Below are 20,868 nucleotides of genomic sequence, written 5' to 3'. Positions count from 1 at the left end.
GGATCGGAACCCGGAGTCCGGATCCGATCCGGCTCTGGCCATTCCCCAGACAGGTAACGCCGGTTCCCCGCGCTCCCGCCCGCCGCCCCCTCCCTCCCCGGCCCACGCGCGGGACCCCACGCACGGGACCCGCGCCCCGCCGCCCCACGCCCGGCCCGCGTGGCCCGGCCCGCCGCGCCTCCTCTCGCCGCCCCGCCGCTCCCCAGGGCGCGCGGGGCCGAGGCGGGGGCGGCGGCGAGGGCTCCCGGAGCGGCGGCGGCTGCGGGCCCGCCGCCTCCTCCTCCTCCGCCGCCGCCTCCTCCATGCCGCCTGTTCTTTGTTACAGCGGCCGCGCCGCGGCGCGCGGAGGGAGGGCAGTAGGGAGGGGGGTGAGGCGGGTCCGAGGCAAAACCCGGCGGAGCCGCTCCCGGATCCCGGGCCGGGCCCCGTCGCCCGCCGGGCTCCTGGCGGCTGCGGCGCGGTCCCGCCGCTCAGCGCCGACCGTGCCCGCGGCGGGCGCGGCGCCGCGCCGAGGCCTCGTCCGTCCGTCCGTCCGTCCCCGCACACACTCACGCACACACACACCCCGCGGCGCCGGGAGGCTCCGGCCCCGCCGCCGGGCTGCGCCTGGCCGCGCTGCCGAGCGCCGGCCCCGCCGGGGCGGTGTGTGAGGCGGGCTGGGGCAGCCCCCGCGGCGGCGTCGTGCGGGGGGCGCGGGCGGTGGCGGCGGCTCGGGTGCGATCCGCTGGGGCTGTGTAACGGGGGAAAGGGGGGGGGGGCTCTGTCCCCAGAGGCGGGGCTCGGCCGGTAAAGCCGTTGGTCCGGGGAGGGCGCGGGCCCTGTGAGGAAACGGCCGCGTTGTGGCTGGTGCCGCCGGCAGCGGCGTTTCCCCGCCGGCAGCCGGGACGAGGGGCTGCAGTCGCCGCGGGGCGGCCCGTGCCGGCAGCTGGCGAGCCGGTGGCCGCGGGAGCGAGGAGCGCCTCGGCGCGGCACGGATTCGCCGCGGGGGTGGCGGGGGTGGTGTGGGGGGGAAGCCGCTTTCAGGTGTGAAGGCGGGATCCAAATGGAAGAGGGTGGGAGGAGGAGGCAGGTCTGGTAAACCGAGTGTGGGAACCGGCCCTTACCGGCGGCGGGGCCGACGGCTGATCCGCTGGCTGGCGGCTCTGCCCTTCCCCTGCCCTGGCTCTCTAGGTGCGTGCCTTCTGGAAGAAGGCGCGGTGTGTCGATTGCAAGACGAAAGGATGAAAGCCCCAGTCTGCAGTGCTTCACACACACGCATTTTTTCTGCAGTACACTCGTTGTCTGCCCACATTCGTTAAACTTTGCATATACTTCATTCCCCCTGGGCAGGGTGAACATGATCGCAGGAGATGTTGGAGAGGGCAGGTGGCGTAAAGTCAACACCCACTCTGTTGCGCTGTGCTCCCCCTGACTGGTACTGAAATTGTTCCCCTTCTCAACAGTAACTGGTGGAATGGTCGTAATTTCTTAGAAATACAAGGCCTCGCTGTAGTTTACCAGATATTCTGCCAGATAGTTTTTGATTACATTGAGCAGTAGTGTGAACAAATTAGACTTATATCGTGAAGAAAACAAAGAGTATTTTTAAGTGCATTTTGCTTGAACGCATATATTTCCAGTACCCATCTGCTTCTGTTTTCAAGTTACTTATTCACACTAGTAGAAGTCCATTGTTGAACTTTAATGGAAAACTGAAGAAAGAAGAAAGGGAAACTTTAATTTTACTTTGTTGGTCATTAAATTCAAATACAGATTTTTAGGGATTGGGTTTATTTTTTAATTCTTCGTACCTGTTGTTTTAAATCCATTTGCAAGATCAAAATTACTCGACTCACCACTGGAGCCTGATTTTTTTCTTCAGCTGTTTACTAGTGGAAAGTACGCTTTTACACCAGGTCTTACATTTTTTGATCGCTTATGGCTTGAGTGGTTCCCTGACACTAACGCTGCACGTCATGCTTTGCAAGCAGATTCCTGTGACGCTGCAGCCCCTCAGTGTCGTCATTTGGGTTCCCTCGAGTTTCAGCAGTGTTCGGAGGCCCATGTTGCAGCTAGAGCTTGTGTGCATAGCTGTGTGCTCTACTCTTGGGCACAAAGTCACTTGGTTAATTATACAAGCAGAAAATTCTGGTTTTCTGCTCTTTTTCTGCAGTCAGAATTAGGCCTCGTACCTGTGGTCTAATTTTGTCTGTGTAGCTTTTCACCTGATTATTCACTGCTTAATGATTGCTCTCTGTTTTATATAAAAATATCTGGGATTCCCAGAAGCTTTGATTCTCTCTGCAAGAGAAGAACATAGTTATGTGCGGTAGGATGAGTGACTTAATGGAATATTTTTCTGATACAAATGCTTGAAAAGAAAAAAAATCAGACGTGGCTCAGAACAACAGTAGCTGAGGGTAAAAAACTCTAAAGTCTATCTTCAGTGCCATCGTGTGAGCTAGCATGGCACTTTGTGTCTCCGTTTACGAGCTGGAGCGGGTGGCATAATGTCATTTATTTCAAGAACTCTTGGGAAATACAGTTGAGATTTGTGATGAGTTTTGAAGTCTATGGGTGAGAAATAGTATGTGTTTGCAAAGCAGAATTGTTAAACCTGCTTTGGTGCAGTTCTTCCTTTCCTACGCTTTCTGTAAAGTAGGAAGGGGGGAAAAAAAGACCACGCAGGAATTTGTAACGAGGTGCAAATACTAATGCAAGGTAGTCCTCTTTTTGCACCTGCGTGTTGAGGTGTGAGCTTATTTGATACATAATACGTCACCCATTCCTGTTTATTTCAGAGCATAGCAGGTCATTGTGCTGAGCATAGGGAAGATGGATGACAAATCAGAAATTTTGCGTTGTGGAAAATGAAGATACTTGCTACAAAAATGAAAATTATGCTAATGCAGATAATGACCGAGATTAGTGTCCTTACCACCTACGTGAGGTATGTTTAAGGGACCTTGCCAGTTTCTCCCCATCACCCTGAACAACATTTATGCTACTACGATTTCTCCGCCCCTTTGGTGCTATTCTCATGTGACTGCCCCTAGATCAAGACTGACGTTGCTGCTTCTGTAATGCTGCATGTCATCGATCTGCTGTTTGTGAAGAATGCGACACGGGAAAGTCCTAGAAGGTGAATGCCTTTGACGAGCAGGTTACACAGCAGTATTGCTGGTCTTGCTGCACTGTGTCCCCTGCGTATCTGAACCAGTGACCAAGAAGAGTATTTGTTAATTCAGCCGTATTTAGGATTAAAGTCTTGTCAGGACACAAACTATCTAAAAATAACTGGACGTACACCTCACCTCTTGAAATAGTGCAGAGCATCCACAAAATATCTTGGTTAAAAAGCAAAACAAACCGTTTTTGACATCAACCTACAATGCGCCTTCTGTGGCTTGTTTTGCACCGTTATACTCTGGGTTTCCCTAAATACCTGTTGCATTGTTTACAGTGCTTTCAGGAAAAGAGCTTTTGGGAAGTTACCTGAATTGCTGCTCGTGCTCAGCATTGGGCTTTTGTATAAACGTTTAAGTGTTTTATTATATGAGTTTAGTCCCCAAAAGCCGTAGCCAAGGAAGGCCTAGCTTGTGCCACAGGTGGGCAGTGCTGGCCCCTTACTGGGGAAACAGGTGTTAGGGGGGATCATGCTCTTGACATTTGGTGGAGTTGGGGAGGGCGGTGCTTGGGGTGGGCTGTGGAGGAATGCCCAGACTCGGTGACCAAAATCCTCCTTAGGCTGTTGCCCAGATAACTGAGCAGCAAGATCCCTCCTGCCGTGGCCAAAAGCCCCAGCAACCAGGTGTCCCTTTATATTCCATCAGTTGACGTGCTGGCTTCCCGCCCAGCACATCTCCGTGTGGCGATGGACTGTCCTTTGCTAATCAGGAATAGCCTAAGGATTGGTGAAGGAACCTGTTTCTGCTTCTGGTGGAGGCTTGAGGCGGGGGGGAGCATGGGTGCAGCTGGCAGCTGTGTATCAGACATTGCTCCCTGCCACGTGCAGGTGCCGTCATGGCGTTAGCAGCAGGCTTGGCGCAAGTATGGAGTCCTTCCTGAAGCAGTGAAAGGGGTTGTGTGGGACAGGGACTTCACTTGTGCTGAGAAGTCAGTAGAGCCGGTACCTGCGCAGAAGTAGCTGCCACTGCGGGCTCCAGCCTGAGGCATATTTTCAGGGCCCAGCCAGGCAGAGCATATGAAGCATCAGTGTTCAAGAGTAAACTCGCTGCTCCTATGCTGATCCTGAGTAACAGCTGTGCTTGTACGTATCTTTGTCTTGGCTTTTGTTGTTGTAGTAGCAAATGCTTTATCTTTTTTCGAACAGGGCTCTGCTAGCTTGGTGTGTCTTTGGTCACGTTTCCTCTCCTCCTGTCCTCCTCCCTCTCACAGGTTCAGTCTCTTACTCCTTCCTGTTCTCTTCTTGACCAATGTGCTCGCTATTTCTGCAGCCTCAGTCTCTTTTAGACTTGGGTCTCAATCTTCGTGTTGCTTTGCCTCTCACTGGGGCATTGGGAAAATTGCTTATTTGAAGAGGAGAGCCTTTTCATGGTTAGAAAAGGGAAAACTATCTTCTAGATCTTGCTTGTGTCGTGATCTTACCCATACATAATTGGCCTACTTGCCAACCATAATTTAGATTGTCTAGACATCGTTGAGGAGCAATAAATAGTGTTTATACAAGTTTTTAATACATACTGCCAAAACTGATTTATAAAAGTGGATATAGATTATCCTTATTTTACAGGTGAAAGCAAATTGGTGAGTTACCATTTCATGGAAGGTCAGTGACAGAGACAGGATTTGTTTTCCCAGGTTTTCTGGTGCTTGTTACCACAGTATACCTTTGCCTTTGGAACAAATCTGTGATCATATCTGCACTTTTTAGGTTCTTAAGATTATTGTGTTTATTAAATAAGTAATCCACCCTTCAGAGATAATTTTTTAACCTACTGTTCAATAAGATGTCGCACTGAACTAGATGGGCCTTGTTTCTGCAGCGGTGGTTGCTGGCCTGGATTAGCCCTCTGGCCCTGCTTGTTCTGAGGCTCCACGGGAGCTTATAGCAGGGGGTGCAGGGACACACAGGAATGGCTGGAGGTTGGTGAGAGGAGGGATGGGGAACGGCATGAGACAACATTGCCTCAAGAGAGAAATGCCTGTGAACCTACAGATATTTAGGCTTGGTAGTTATTTCAGCAGCACATGTAATGATACAGCAGTCAGTGGGGGATTTTTAGCAACTTTGATTTCTTCAACTTTCCGTTGATACTCCTGCAGGGGCAGTAATGTGTTTGGGTATGCTCTGGGTCAGTCAGCATCGTTACTCCATAAAGGGATGTTTCAATAATTTGGAAGGTAAAAGTAATTCAGAACTAACTTCATCTTTTGTATTTTGGCAGGTTTAAAAAATGGCTGAAGATGGCAGTGATGAAACTATGTTTATTTGTAAGTATTAGAAAGGAAAATTATCAACTTCTCATGATGTGATTTGTCTACCCAGAATGTTTGAAATTAAAGACTAAAACAGGCTAAGTTTTTATTTAGAAAAGTATTTATGTAAAGGAAGCTCGAACAGCTTATAGAGGAGTAGAGAGAAGGTTGCTAATTTTAAGTATACACATTCTCCTGGTTTTCTTGGCAAACACACAAAGAGACCTCTGAATGTGAGTTAGCAGAACAGCTTTTTCATGGCTGAAGTAAGTGAGACTGAAGGCCTAACGCGGTCTAAGTCCTTTGTTTATACAGCGAGCTTTAGCAACCAGAGGTGTCTGTGGGGAACTCTGACCTCTAGCCTGAGTTGAAGATATCTGCACCTCCACAGGAGGAGGATGCAGGTTTCTTATTCTTTCTGGACAAGCCCAGTTTGAGATGCACCGACTGCCCTGACAAGTCTCACTCATGGCGTTCACTGTGTTTTCTTGTGTCCCTGCGGCTAGGCCTGCGCTTCATGCAGCTCGGCTTTGTGATCTGCCTTCTGTTTAACCCTGTGTGCCAGACTGGGCTCCATGACCTGGGATCTGGACTCATGGGGTCATGGCACATGAAGAGAGGCTGTAGCAGTGGTGTGCCCAGGAAGTACGGTGGGCAGAATCCCATGCTTGATGGAGCTTGGCTAGTAGGCTCGTTTCCCAGTGGCATGCTAGCCCTGCAGCCTCTCCTTTGTCACCAGCCTGGACATGCAGGGTCTGGTGTTACAGTGGAAAAAAGTTAAAGAGATGTAGAGTCTGCTTACCTACTTGTATGAGCAGAGAGGGCCCAGATATTGTGGATCCGATCTGGGAAGACCAGAATGGACCATATGTCTTTGGTGGTATGGATCCACAGTTTTTTACCCTTGATGGCTCCACAGCTGCACATTAGCCTTATGGCAACTATATTGCAAAGAAAGTTGCACTTTTCCCTCCACCACCGATTCACCAGGGTTCCTTCAAAAATAGTGTTGACTCAATAGGCATTTTTATTGAGTTGCAGATACCAGTGGTGAAGTTACCTTGTCTTCCCCTTCATAAAAAGACCCTGGTGGATAGCAACAAGGATTGGGATGTGATACCATTCCCTAATTGCGCAGATAGAAGGTGTCGCACAACACGATTTTCCCCCTTCCAGTGGAGGCTGTGCTCATTGAATTTCTTGAGCTTTCTTGTGCTCTCTGTAAGTTTTTCCCATGGGATGGGGGGACTGCTTACGTTCTGAAGAAGTGAGTTGTTATAAATGAAATTGTGCACTCCCATAGTTAACATCATTGAATATGTATTTCGTAGACATAAAGAGAGTTTTGGAATAATTTTATAGAAGTCTGTGAATATACTCCCCCCAGGGTATTTTACCATTTATCCCCATGCTTAGTTTTGTATTTCTCCTGTGGCCATAATCTCTTGGAAATGTCACATGTGGTGCATGTAATAGCCTTGGGGAATGTCTGCTGTAAGGCATCCCTTAGATTTTGAGAGACATGCTACACAATGTCAGTATCATATTCCCCTTGCTTTGATCGTTCATCTGCAAAGGAGTGAGAGAAATGTGTAGCTTATTCCTGCATGTAGTTTTGGACAGTGCTGTCTGCACCTTGTTGAACCTGTGCAGTGGCTATCTTTGCAGAGGTGAGGGGTGCCTAGGTGCAGTCGAAAGATAAGGGGGATGACTAAGTGCTTCATTTCCTTTGGCAGCAAAGCCAGTTTAAGAAGCTGTCGCTCCGGCTATTCCTTCCTGTCCCCGTTGGTTATGACAACACTTAGTGGATGATAATCCAGTTCTTTTCAGCAGTCTGGTTTACACGTTCCTCTGTGGTTCCTCCACCCTCTTTGGTTTTGGAAATTTGTATTTAGCCCAGATTACTTCAGTAATATTAAGTGCAGTGTGAGCTACGGGCACACCTAAGGGGGGTGGTGGTATCGTAAACAGTGCAGGATGGGGGGAGGCCATTTGGCTGTAGGCTTAGTTTTGATGCTGGTGCTATGTGGATAGCACTCGCCCACTGATCCTTTCCTCTGATACAGCTGTGTGGTGCTGTGCAGCAAACTGGACTGGGAAATTCATTCAGCTGAAAAATAAACTGATGGGAAAAGCTGGCTGTTTCATTCCTTGGTTCACCAGAAGGCAGCACAAACAGCTGTACAGGAAGCAGCGGTCAGGCTTGGGGGTTGCACGAGCTGGTACTGCCGATTGTCAAATGTATGTGGATTTTCACTGCTAAGCTGTTTTTCTTGCCAGAAGGAAAAACAACGTGGAGCTATGTTATTGTAGGTTGGGATCCCTTTTCCATGTCTTAGAAGAAATCCTTTTGTTAGTTCACTGGGACAAATACTGGGAGGGAGAGTTTTCTAATTAGGAGTACAGAGTCGCTTTACTGGGGGGGCATACCCTGGAATGAAATGGCTTTTGTCTTGTTCTCTTCCCAAACAAGGTGTAACCACCTTCTACTTTGCATCCTTACTGGGGTTACCTGACTTGCCCTCGTGAGCATGGAGCTTAAATGGAAATCACATTATAGGAATATAACCCCTGTGCGATGATCTCTTCTTAAGCTGCGTCAGCAGCTGACCAGGCAGGGCAGTTTGGCAGCTATTTTTCATGGTGAAGCAATATATATGCATTTGAAATCCTGTTAAGTTGGCTTATTTTAGAAAGCCTCAAATTATCCTGATCTGAAAATTGTTTCTTAGGAACCATTCAGTTCTGGGTAATTTACAGCCACTTAAACTAAAAGTTAATTTAGGTAAGCTGACAGTGAATTAAGAAGTGGCCAAAGTGTATTGCGCAGCCAGCTGACTTGTTTGGAAAGGCACCAGAAGGTATCTTGGAGGTATCTCTCCGTGCGCCATGGGTGAGGATCATGAGCGGGCCAGGTGCGGCTGTGGGCAGAGCTGGGCTCCCACGGCACACTTGTGCCCTGCTTGAGGCCCCGTGCCAGTTCTGCTACTGGTACTGGGCTTATGCCTCCTGTCGCTAAAAAGAGCAGCTACCCAAGCTGTTTCTAAAAGCCTGGGTTCTGGTGAAGGTAGTAATGTGGTTTTCTTTAGCTGCTAGATGTTATGGCACTTTATCTGAAGAATAATGCCATCTTTAAGCAGAATATTTACTGTGGATGTAAGGCAATTATTTTCCTTTGAGAGAGAATTTAGACAATTGTCTTCTGATCGTACTGATCACAGTGTGTGTTACCTCACCTACACAGCTGCCAGCTGTCAACTTGATCAATTATACATGTTCTTTTAAGCAATATAAATAAAAATCTGCCTCTATATGTATGTATTTTGCCTGGTGCTAGATTTTGTATTTGGCTCTTGAAAAAAGGAGGCAGCTGTCTTACAAAAGTGTTTTCCATCAACCTTTCTGTCTGCTGTCTGCTTCCTTGCAGGGTGCGAGGACTGTGGGCAGTACCATGATTCAGAGTGTCCTGAGCTGGGCCCAGTGGTGACAGTCAAAGACTCCTTTGTATTGAGCAGGGCAAGGTAAGGAACGTTTGTGTTAGTTCTGACTAACCCAACATCCATGTTAGTTCTTTAAAGCATATTTGCTGTTTAATGGGTGTCACGCTGACAGCTGAAAAGTGAAGTCCCAATCTATGGAAAGCACATAGCCTTGATTAAATAGAAAAATTGATGCACACGCTTAAGTGCTCTACTGAATTGAAGCCAAAAAAATAACTTGGCTTCTTTGCTGAGGTTTCTGGCAAAAAGTCAGATAGTGCCAGATAGGGTGATGACTTCTGTCTTGGTCGAGTACCTGCAACTTTTTCTCCTTGTCAGATGTACTGTATTAGTTTCAGAAAAGTGTGTGAGGATTTCTCATTCATGTGAACGGTTGTGTCCTCCTGCTTGGTATAACCTTTGTAGTTCCTCCACTGAGAAGCAAAACAAGTTGTTACTACTACTGAGTCTTTATGAATGATTAAGGGTAATGCTTCTGTCAGAAAATCTGTGACAGCATAGCAGAAACATTTGTGCTTGCCAAAAGAAACAAATAGACTAAATCTAATTAGGAGAAAACAACACTGAGTAGTGTTTTTTACAGAGAAAGGCAATCAGGCATTGTCAGCAAAATTCATATTAGGGTGTAAAATGTAAGGCTAAGGAAAAGAAACAACTATCGTGAAGGTGCAGTACAAATCCAAAAACGGAAGCAAGTTCAAATAGCTTCATGTATTATATAATGTGCTTAGGGCTTCCATATTTCTTCTTGGGAAGTCGCGGACAGAAAACCTGGGCACGTGGGCAGCGAGTCTGACACATGCTGGCTATGTAGGCCATAGCATGTATTCCCAGGATCCTTTTGTAACAAATACTGAATGTGCTGGGTCTGCCGCGTGGGTGCCATGACCCCTCTCTGCCTGGGCAGGATGCTTTTGGTGTCCCACAGTGTACGCTGGCTGCATGTGTGCACGAGCCACAGCCGTTTTTCTGGGCCTTCCCAGGAAAGGAAGCTCCCTGCAGCTCCTGCCAGGCACTGCCTTCCTATGTCTGGAAACCGGCCGTGGATGAACTCCTGCAGCAAGTGTTAGTGGGGACTACTGTCTTAACAGTCCTGACACTAGAGGTGCTTCGTTCTTGCGGGTAATTTCAAAATGCCCATAGGAGTAATAGAAACTGGTGATGGAGGTGCTTTTCTTATACACAGAAACTGGGCAGTGCAGTAAGTCTCTAGCCCATCCTAAGCAGATTCAATGACAAGTTAAACTATTATTTCTTACCTGTTAACTTCTTTTTTCTTTTTTTGCCTTTCAATTTAATGCTCTTATTTATTTGTACGGTGGAGAACTACCATAGTGCCCAGATGTTCCAACTGTGAACGTTTGCAAATATGGTGCATGCACTGGTTTTCAGCCTTTTCTGACGTGCAGATGCGTAAGTGTTCCCTAGTGGAAGTGTTGGCTGCTGGATGGTGGATTTGAAAGCCGAGTTTAAAAATGGCCATGTTACAGAAAAATGTATTTATTTTTCTGAAGAGTTTACAGCTAAAAACAGGTAAGATAAGAAAGAGAAAGAAGAAAAATAATTGCAGCCTTTATTTTACATCTGGGGAACAGTAGCTGAGAGTGAGTTGTCTGAGGTTGAGGACAAGTTTAACCACAAACTGGATACGAATCTCTTAAGAACCAGTCTAGTTGCTTAACCACGATTGTTGTTTCCTCTGTCCTACTGAAAAGATAAAATGGATGCTTTATGGTTAGAAAACAAGTGTTAAGAAACATTTCCTGAACTTCAATGTCTCTAACATTGCATATTCTGTTATTAAAACTGAAAGCATTTTTTCAATTCGTTTGCTTATCACTAAGATTGCAATCTTTTTGTATTTCTCTTCATCCAGACAGGAAAACGGAACTGCCAGTGTCAACTTCTATAGAGTAGTCAGTAGCCCGTCTGATTATTTTTAGCTTTTCATCTGTTAGCACAGACCTGAAAAAATAGGGTTGCGTTTGGTGTCTGTAAAACCAATATGTTGGTTCCAGTAATTTTGGAAGATGTTCTCTGTGTATTATATATAGTAACAATATTTACTACATACAGTTCTTCTCAGAAGCTTGTTTGGTAAATGAGAGAGGCAGGGAGCACAGAGGCACTTGCGATTAATGTTTGTAATAAGGGGGCTAGAAGACAGAAGGGAAGCTTGCAGGGCTTTCATCTTAAGGGCTGTGATCTGCGTAACTATGTAAGGTTTTAAAATTTGGGGAGGGATATAGCTTATTTTTTAAAATAAGCATGATCAGAACCGAAGTTCTGTAGAGTCATAGGATAATTCATTTTGGAAGAGGTCTCAGGATATTCCAGTCAGAACTAATATCCAGGCTGAACTGCTCATTTTTCATTTTATGCGTGTTGTCTCTTCTGCTCTTGCCATGCGCCCCTGCGAAGAGCCCGACTCCTTTTGTCTCAGTGACATCCCTGTAGGTGTGCACGGGTGGCTGTTTGGGCCCTCACAGCCATCTCTTCCCCAGGCTGATCAAGCCCCTGCTTCCCCAGCCTTTCCTCACAGGGTGACTGCTCTAGACCCTGACCATCCTGGTGGTCGTCCCCTGAGCTTGCTCCAGTTTGTCGATGTCTTTCCTGTATTGGGGGCCCAAAACAGGGAGCAATAGGTAAATGGGATCGAGCAAGCGTAGAGCAGAGGGGGACAATTGCTTGCCTCAATCTTTTGGCTGCTCCTGTTCATACCATTCAGGATGCATTTGGCCCTCTTTGCTGCTGGGACATGCTATGGCCTCACATCCAGCTTGCTGCCTACCACCACCCCTAGGGTCTTTCCCCCAGCTGGTACCATCACCAGGGCTTCTTCCTTCCCAGGTGCAGGACTTTGCATTTGTCCTTGGAATTTCGTATGGTTCCTGTTGGTGTATCTCTCCAGGCTGTCCAGGTCCCTCTGGATGGCAATCCTGCCCTCAGATGTATTGACTGTGCCCCTCAATTAGTGTGCTCTGCAAACTGGATGAGAGTGCACTCCATTGCCCCTTCTAGATTGTTGATAAAGGTGTTAAACAGAGCAGGTACCAGCACAGACTTCTGCTGTACCCCAGTTGTTACTGGCCTCCAGGTAGAGTAAGAACTACTCTAGTAGTTGTGTATCCATTCAGACCATAACATCCCAACTTGGATACAAGAATATCATCAGAGATAGAGTTGAAAGCCTTGCTAAGTCAAGGAAAATGACATCCACTGCTCTTCCATCATCCACAAACCTGATCATTTTATCCTGGAAGGCAGTTCATAAGGCATGAGTTGCCCTTAATCAATCCATGGTGATTGTTTCCAGCCTCCTTCACCTCATGTGCCCGTAAATGCCTCGCAGAAGGTCTTGTTCCATGATTTTCCCAGGGACTGAAGTGAGGCCGACCAACCTGTAGTTCCTTGTATCATCCTTTTGGCCTTTTTTGAAGATGGGTGCAACCTTTGTCTTTCTCCAGTCATCAGACACCTCCCCTGATGCCCATGATCTTTCCAAGAGGATAGAGAGTCGTCTCACTATGGTATTGGACTGCTCTGTCAGCACCCTCAGGTGCAGCCTGTCAGATCCCTGGACTTACATGGGTTCAGCTCTCTCAAGTAATCACTGACTCAGCCTTCCTCCACTGCTGGTAGTTGTTCTCCTCTGTTTATTTACAAATCCTCATAGAAATCAGAAAAAAAAGTTTTCTGTTACTGGAGATTGGAGAAATAGATGCTGACTTCTTTCTTCCATGGATTCTTGCAGTTTTGTCCCATGTGTAATTGTTTTTTTCTCAATTCTCTCTTCAATTCTTAGATCATCTCTGCCTTCTAATTTGGAGATAAGACAACTGGAGGATGGGACTGAAGGAGTATTTGCTCTGACTCAGCTAGTGAAACGTACCCAGTTTGGCCCATTTGAATCCAAGAGAGTTGCCAAGCTGGAAAAAGAATCAGTTTTTCCCCTGAAGGTAAGACACGGCACATGAAAAGCAGTAACAGAGTCAGTTTTACCCAGGATGATTTTATGCTGTCTACCACTATGGAAAAAAAAGTGTGTAGGGGAATTATTTGGCACATCTTTTAGGCATGCCCTATAATGGACTACCTAAACAAGCATTCTCTGGGCAGGATACAGAAGAACCAAACTGAAGGCTCTTTCTGCATGTTTGACGTGAACGTCCTTATAGGAGGTAGGGCTAGGATACAGTCAGCAAAACTGCTTGTCTTTCACCTTCTGCATGTGAAGATACAAGAGGGACAATGACTATGGCAGTTCATTTCAGTTGTTTTAATGAGTCTCTTCAATTTGATTGTATTTGCTTAATGAGTGACATATGCATTAGGTTTATGAAACGTGCAGAATAAATATTTTTTTCTGTCTTGCATTTGTTTTATTCTTCTCTTGACAAGTTTTGGTAGAAAAAATGCTACGGTAAAAATTGAATTCAGCCTTACGTTTTCAGTAATACCTAACTCAGAAGTAAAGATTCAGAAATGTGACTCAGGCTGATGGGTGTTTCACAGTGTGCTGTTTGGATTCCCCTCCATTATCCTGTATTCAGTCATTCAAATTTTGAGAGGAACTGGTGGCTATAGCAAGAATTCTTAGGATGGAAGTTCGGTTTGTTCCCATCCTGCCCCTGATAGTGTGTCTCAGACTTACTCATCTGAAGATGTGACTGATACATGAAACATGCTTGATGCAAGTGTTGAGGCTTGCTTTTTCTCTGATGTACATTGAATGGAAGCCATTACAAAAGCAGAAAATAAAAATTCTTCTTAACTTTGTATTATTTTAGGGGTTTATTATATGCGTATTTTGCTTGGCAGGTGTTCCAGAAGGATGGGCCCCTGGTGTATTTTGACACCTCAAATGAAGATGATTGCAACTGGATGATGATGGTGCGACCAGCCACCGAATATGAGCATCAAAACTTAACTGCCTTCCAGCATGACAATGATATTTACTTCACCACCTCCCGGGACATCCCACCAGGAACTGAGCTGCGAGTGTGGTATGCAGCTTTTTACGCCAAAAAAATGGAAAAGCCAGTGCTGAAGCAGGTCACTAGTATTGCCAATGGTATGTGTGGGGGCCTTTTTTCCTTCCTAAGGGCCCAGTCCTGATAGGGACTGATAGTCCCCTACTGTTGTAGTTGACAGTGCTGTTTATCAAATAGGCTCTGACCCTGAATTTGTTAGCCTTTAGAGTCAGGCTAACCTGCATACGTGGTTGCCCTACAAGAAGAAAGCATAGATTCTTCACCATGATAATATCTGTGTTTTTGAAAACGGATGGCCTAGTTGATGGTTCAGCCTCTTCAGAGTGAACAAACTGGATAAATAGTTCTTAACTGAAGAACTGGTGGCTGCATCAAAAACATTTCTGGGTAGAAGAGCAAAGGAATCTAAGTGTCAGTGTAAATCTAAACGTATATGCAGATTTGCTGAGGAAGCCATTCTTTTTCAGTTGTAGTGAAAATGTTTTGGTTTTGCTCAGGACTGTTACACAGTTCTAAAAAACTACTTTTATTTTATGCAGCCTTACATGGGACCCACTAGAATAAGATAAGCTCAAGAGTGAACTGCCATTCCACACGATTGCTTGTGCATTGGCAAAGAAAGGCAGCAGATTAGAATTGCCAGAAGGCTTTTGTTCCTCTGCCTCTTCATTTTCTTCTACTTTTGCATTTCTACAGCTAAAAGGCATGATCCTTTAGCATTGCAAGGGCATTTTCTTTCTGATCTTGAGTTGGGAGTACTCCTGGAATGGTATTACTGCTACACTGAGTATAATTTGGGGTGACAAATGGCTTGGGGAGAGGCCATTGCCATCAGCATGCTTTATGGCTGATCTTGATTGTAAGCACAGTCTTAAGTGCTACAGCTGAATCAATGCGGTTAACAGGTTTCTGAATTCTAAGATGTTTCCATTTGGTATTAACTGAGAGGTTTCATCTTTTTCCTCTTTAGTTTAACCTGTTCATGTATTTTTATGTGCATATGGGCATTTTAAAATATCGTTTAGGTACGTCCTGCTTTCTCTGTTCAGCCCTTTCACTATACTCTCCAGAATATGAAAGGCACATTGTATGAGATTCAGGCATAAGAATGTCCTGGTTAGGATTTTACATGAGAATGTTTTTTGCAGGCCTGCTATAGGGCAAAACTTTCTGACTATGGTTACTGCCCTCAGCACAGAGCAAGAGAATCAAAGGGTCTGGAAAGTAAAGGAACTGTTTTTCCTCTTCACAGATATGTGCCTGGTAGTGATGGAATCTGATAAAGAGGGGAATAAAATCTCTTCAAAACCTTCGTCTACTATCTTCCCCCATAAAAAAACGAAGAAATCCAGCATACCAGCAGCTGATTCAGCAGGTATGCAAAATTATGGTATTTTTAAGGGAGATAGAGGACAGATATAGATCTAAAGAGCTGTTAGGTGTACCACTTATATGCAGATATTATGGTTATGTAACTTTCAGCAAATATTAATTTAGAGAGGATTTGAAAGTCTGGATTTTTCTTTTTATTTTCATGGGCATGGTGCTTAAAATACATATGCAGATTAAAAAGTGACAGAGGGGCCGATAAACCTTTAGGCAGATGATTTTCATGAAAACCACAACTGCTTCTGACTTTGGAGGTGGTTAATGTTGGGGTGGGGGCAATTCCAAAGAAAATCTTCAGACTCACTGTGCAAAGTGTAGTATGTGTTCAGTTCAGATGATCAGGTTCAAGAAGAAAACATGAGACTGTGAGTGAATGTAAGAACAGTGCTGTTTGGAAACGACAAGAACCCTGGCCATCCTCAAACTACAATGATACCAGAAGCCTATTAGAGTTCAGACTGAACTTGATTACAGGAACTTAAATTTAGATAAACTTATAAGCAAGACAGATACTCTTGGCAAAGAACATATGGCTCAGGAAATAACTAGTGGTGTCATAGGAACTCAGTCCCCAAGGTCGATTATGAAGCCATGTGTCCCCGTCCCGGTGTGTCGTCGTGTCCCATCCCCCCCCCCCCCCCCCCCCCCCCTCCTAATCTCTGATAAGCAGAACAATGACATTAAGAACCCACTTAACACAAATTGCCGTGTCTAAAAGTAAACTCAGAGTACGTAGTGTGGAGATCAGGATCAAAAGACAACCATTCTGGGTCTGTTCTTTGAAAAGGTTACTTTGCTAAATTTTGCCTACTAAAAGTAGCCAGGAGGAGGAGAGTTGTTGTAGATGTGTACAGAGCAATTCATCAGAAGATCCATTCATTTAACTTGGATACTGTCACAGCTAAAATGTGAAGGTGACTGGGGAATTGTCTTTCAGTTTGGCGTCATTTATTTTTCTGGGGAGCAAAAAAACTATGAAGAATTTGAACAGCCCCTCCATCCTTCATCCTACTGTCTGAAAGTCCAACTTCAATAGAAACAAAATGCTGCCTATTATACTTCGGGAACCCTAAAGTAGTGTTTTGGTGTTTCGAAAACAAAACATGCCTCTTTTGATGCTGACTGTTTGCCTCAAGTCGTACAAAGCTATTGCCAACTGGCAGATCTGTGCTTCCAAGTAAACTGGGTTGCCCTGTAGTCACCCTGGAAGCCTGAAGAAGTGGGAACCTAAACAGGACCTGACTCTTCCTGGCAGACCAGTGCACAACTATAGGGTTTCTAGGTTTACTGCTGGAGGCAGGTAAGGAGCAAGGGAAGTGCAGAGTCGGGGACAATTTTCCAAGACAGACTTCAGTTTTGCAGATAGTGCTTTTTCAGTTTTACTAGCCTGCAACTTCATGAGACAGATACAGTAGCTTACATGTTGCTTACCAATCTGACTTTTTTTTTTAAAGTTATGCAAAATCTTGGGGTTTAGGTTTGCTGGTTTTGGCCTCCCAGATGGAGCTCTCAAGATAAGTTCTTTATGTAGCCTGTGAAGAAGGAATCTCTGTTGCTGAATTGTCTAGTCATTTTTTATTTATTTATTACGGCATGGATGGGATCACACCTCTGTAGTACAGAACGTTGAACGTAATTTGTAGCAGGGAACAACCTCTGCCTCAGAGAATCTTTTATTTTGGTTTAAAAGCCAACAGTGAAAAGGAGAAAGTAAGTATAACATCCCATTACAGATGGGGTCCTCAGGCAGGGAGAGATTAACTGACTTGCTAATGATCATACAGGAAATCTGTGGCAGAAACTGAGGTACAGTTTGAATCTCCTGTGCTGCCATTCACTTAACCTAATTTCAGTGTCATCCTCCTTCTCTGGGGCAGTCTTGTAGACTGTGGAATATTCAGCTTTGTGTGGACCAAAAAAAATCTCTGAACCAGTCCAGATTTATCAGATCCTTTTGTCAAATTCAGTCATATCATCCAAGGACTTAAAGACAATGGACTGTGAACAGAGTAACCGTTTTCCTCTCTTCTTTTTTTTTCATTCCAGTTCCATTTTCCCCCTAATTTCTTCTTTATTTTCTTTATCTGGCGTGAGTTGATATGTTAATTAAAACATTAATATGGTGGTTTCATAGAACATCTAATTAACGAAACCACTCAAAACCAGGTTTTCATTGTATCCTTACCCTTACTTGCATTAATCCAAATGTTCTTACTCTGCAATGCTCTTCACAGAGAGCAAGGAGGCTTCTTCTGCTTCTGTCCTCAGCTGACCCAGAAGAGGACTGGTAACCACGGTTTTAAAGGTGCTAAAAATTGCTTTATGTTGTGCCTTTGATAATCGCAGTTCTTTAGAAAGTGATAAAGAGATGCTCAAGACTTTACAAGAGCACTGATATTCTCTCCTGGCATCATTTAGTTTCTGTTCTGACTTCTCATCTGTTCTGATGTTTCAAGTGTTCATGTTTGGAAAATCCTGAAGTAGTCCCAGCTGCCCCTGTGGGCCTCTTACTGCTTAAATCGTAAGTTGTGATACCCAGGGAGTTACTGCAAGATAAACAAAGCTGCAGCAATTTACCACCTTCCCATTTTCAAAGCTTTTCAGTATTTCTTCTTGTTGTGATTTAGTGAACACTCCAGAAGGCAGTGGAGCTGCAGAAGCAGAGTCCAGCCAGTGGACGTGTAAAGTGTGTTCATCTGCTTTCCAGGAGCCTCAGCTGCTGACAGGTAAGAAGCGCTAGAAATTAATGAGAGAGTACTGAGAAGCATCAGGAGAATTCTGCTCTTCAGAATTCTGAAGAGAATTCTGTCCTTCACAGAGCAGGACACTGTGAAGCCATACCCTGTCCATGATGCAGTAAGATAAAGGTTTTAATTTTTGTGTTCCTTTAAGAAAAACAGTAGCAGGGAAGGTAAAACAGTGATATTTTGGATATGGCAGTGGTCAAGCTGTGGGCAAACAACTGTGATGTTGAATCCAGAAGAAACAAAACTGTTGTCTAGAAGATGACATGTGAATGTTAGGAGTATCAAGGATGGGGAACTGCATGAGCAGCGTACAAAGTCAGTGATGCCAGCTTATGCTTAGTCTGTCTGGTATTTATGGCACAGATTTAGTAAAGGTAATGAAATACCTTTTTTTTCCTGCATTTCATTTGCAGCTATTTTGTGCAGTTTTCAAAAGAACTTAGCATATTTAAGAGCTCTGACCATTTGATGAATCATTTTTGAAAAGGGGACTTAGGCTGCTAAATAACTTGGGCATTTGGAAAAATGTACCCATTGTCAGGGGGCGCAACCTTTTCCAGTGATACCTAACAAACGTCTTAAAAAATTCAGTCCCTGTGAGTAATCGTTTCAATGTTTAATAGACTGTATGCTTTTATTTAGGAAGGTATTGTGACTGCTTTTGAAATAATTTGAAGTGAGTCTCTGCTAAGTGAGGTTGACCTGATAGATAGGCTTCAGCTGGATCTATCCCTTTGAGTATTTCATGACAGTTTCTTTCCTCCTTACTCTCTTGTTCTTTCCCATCCACCCAGAGCACTTGCTGAGTCACCTGGAACAAGCTAAAGGTGCCCCCCAAACCAGCCAAAATGAGGCTGTTGCAGAGAAAGCAGCGGAGGCTCCCCCGGTGGATCAGCCAGTGATTTGTGATGCAGCCAGTGCCAGTACAGACTCAAGGAGGAAGGCCAGGCGGGGAAGAAAGCCCAAAACAGCAAAAGCAGAAACACCTCTTGTTGTTGTTGAAGAGAAAGATTCTGCAGGTAAAACAAAACTTAAGAAAATGCTAAGCACATATCCTCTTATATGTCTGTATTGATGCCTTCTCAGAAAGGCCTAAAAAGTAGCACAGAGACAAGATGGAGGTTTTTAGTTAGATCACTAAAGCAGACAATTTACAAACTTTGTTAATTATCTCTGAGGTCCTTGTCTATGCTAATTGTTGCAACACCTACACTTAGATTACCTGCATTCTCCTGTGACGGTTTTAGTAATAGAGAGGCCCAGGGAAACACAGGATAGTGGTTATGAGAGACCTGCCTAGCTTTCTGCAGGAACAGAAGAGAAAGCATCCTCCCTCTCAAGAGGAGATACCTTCCTCTCTCTACCTTAAGGTTTATTCTTGAAAGGGGCTTTTTTCAAGGCCTTACCTTCCTTTAAGGAAAGGTGTAGTAGGAAATTTCATGATGCATAGTCAACTGACCCCTTAGTAATAGGTTGGAAAGGTAAGAAATTACACCTCTGTAAGAGATGTTGACTCTTCTTACTTGTCGTTCAGTAGCCACTTTCTCTATCTTGCAAGTGCTACCTACTCATTAGCGATCCATTATTTGTCATGGATGAATAATATGTTCAGTGCCACACCTCATTACAAAAGCAAATTCCTGCATTTGAGGTTTTATTTCTAGCTATCCACATTAACACTGTATTTTTATGACGTGCTTGCAGCGGAACGTGTAGCTGACGTTGTAACTGAGGTCCCACCAGAAGAGGTAGCCCTGCCTTCAGCTGCAGAAGAGAGAATTATGGAATTGGTTTTAGGAAAGATGCCTAGCACCACAAATAGCATGAGTTCAGTGACAAAGTAAGTGCTCTGGGATGCAGAATTTCCTCTTAGGCTTAATTAAGATTATGTAGCACGTAACAGCTCTGCTCAACTTCCAGGCCCAGAGATGCTCTTTTGTATTAGTGTAAAATTGTGTGATGCTGCTGCTGCTGCTACAAGAGCTGACTTTGAGTGCCACAAAGATGGCTTGTGCACTGGAGGATGGTGCACAGATAGTGAGATATTGGTGGTAGAATTTTGGAGCATAAACCATGAGAATTTCATTTTCCATCATGTTACTCCTTTCATTCAGTGTGATTCCAAAAGCCTCCTGCAGCTGCAAGGTGAAATATTACTCCTGTTGAATGTTGCTGATAAAGCAGGCAAAGAGATTTTTGCTAAAAAAATTATGCTAACCATTATTATTCAGTCTTGCTTGTCATCTTAACTCATGAATGACTTCAAGTTGATTTGTGCGTGTGATACTTCACATTTAGAGCGGTGGGAGGGGAAAAGTTCAATATAACAACATCAGAGAGACTCTTAAATATCATTTGATTAATTTAGATTCTTTTATGTCTTTTTGTCTCGGTAAAATTGGCTTTTTGAATTATTTTTTGTATAATAAAGCACTTGATTTTTCAAAATTAGCTAGTAGAGCTATATATTGAAGTCCTCAGCAGACACAGAGCCATCAAAAATGCATTCCAGCGGGTGGTTGTGCTGGGAAATAGAACAGTACTGCTTCTTGGTGCCCTGCTGCCCTCTAATCATATACGCCTTTTGCACGCGAACTGCCAAGCTTTCTGAGCTGAAATAGCGCTAATGGTTTCAGAGGATAAGCAGAACAGATCCTTTATGTTCCTCTGAGGGGCCTGCAAAGAGAATCTCTGAGGCTGGTGGCTGCTGCTTTTTTCCTCGTTTGTGCTGGGTGAAGGTAATTTGGAGTGAGCCGCGCTCCGACATCTGCTGCTTCCAGGGGGTGGCCAGGAGGGCGCCTTGGCAATGAGGAAGCTTCA

At 44.9% G+C, this 20,868-nt stretch overlaps 1 protein-coding gene across 5 annotated transcripts in view; it reads left to right on the top strand.

Annotated features, from left to right (window-relative positions):
• PRDM15 (PR/SET domain 15) overlaps positions 1–20,868 on the top strand; it is a 38,559-nt gene continuing 17,691 nt past the window's right edge. For 4 of the 5 annotated variants that reach the window (XM_076354433.1, XM_076354414.1, XM_076354424.1 and 1 more), the window contains exons 1-9: positions 1–53; positions 5,388–5,433; positions 8,846–8,939; positions 12,724–12,877; positions 13,740–13,992; positions 15,165–15,287; positions 17,929–18,027; positions 18,843–19,067; positions 19,753–19,888. In XM_076354433.1, the coding sequence (XP_076210548.1) occupies positions 5,397–5,433; positions 8,846–8,939; positions 12,724–12,877; positions 13,740–13,992; positions 15,165–15,287; positions 17,929–18,027; positions 18,843–19,067; positions 19,753–19,888 (1,121 nt within the window). In that variant the 5' untranslated portion in view covers positions 1–53; positions 5,388–5,396. Of the gene's footprint in view, positions 54–688; positions 715–5,387; positions 5,434–8,845; positions 8,940–12,723; positions 12,878–13,739; positions 13,993–15,164; positions 15,288–17,928; positions 18,028–18,842; positions 19,068–19,752; positions 19,889–20,868 lie in introns of those variants that run through there. The other variant, XM_076354406.1, reaches the window with a different exon arrangement.

Source organism: Aptenodytes patagonicus, chromosome 1, assembly GCF_965638725.1.
Source record: "Aptenodytes patagonicus chromosome 1, bAptPat1.pri.cur, whole genome shotgun sequence".
NCBI lineage: Eukaryota > Metazoa > Chordata > Aves > Sphenisciformes > Spheniscidae > Aptenodytes > Aptenodytes patagonicus.
Note: the sequence above shows the minus strand (reverse complement) of the source record. Positions and strands in the feature narration are given on the sequence as shown.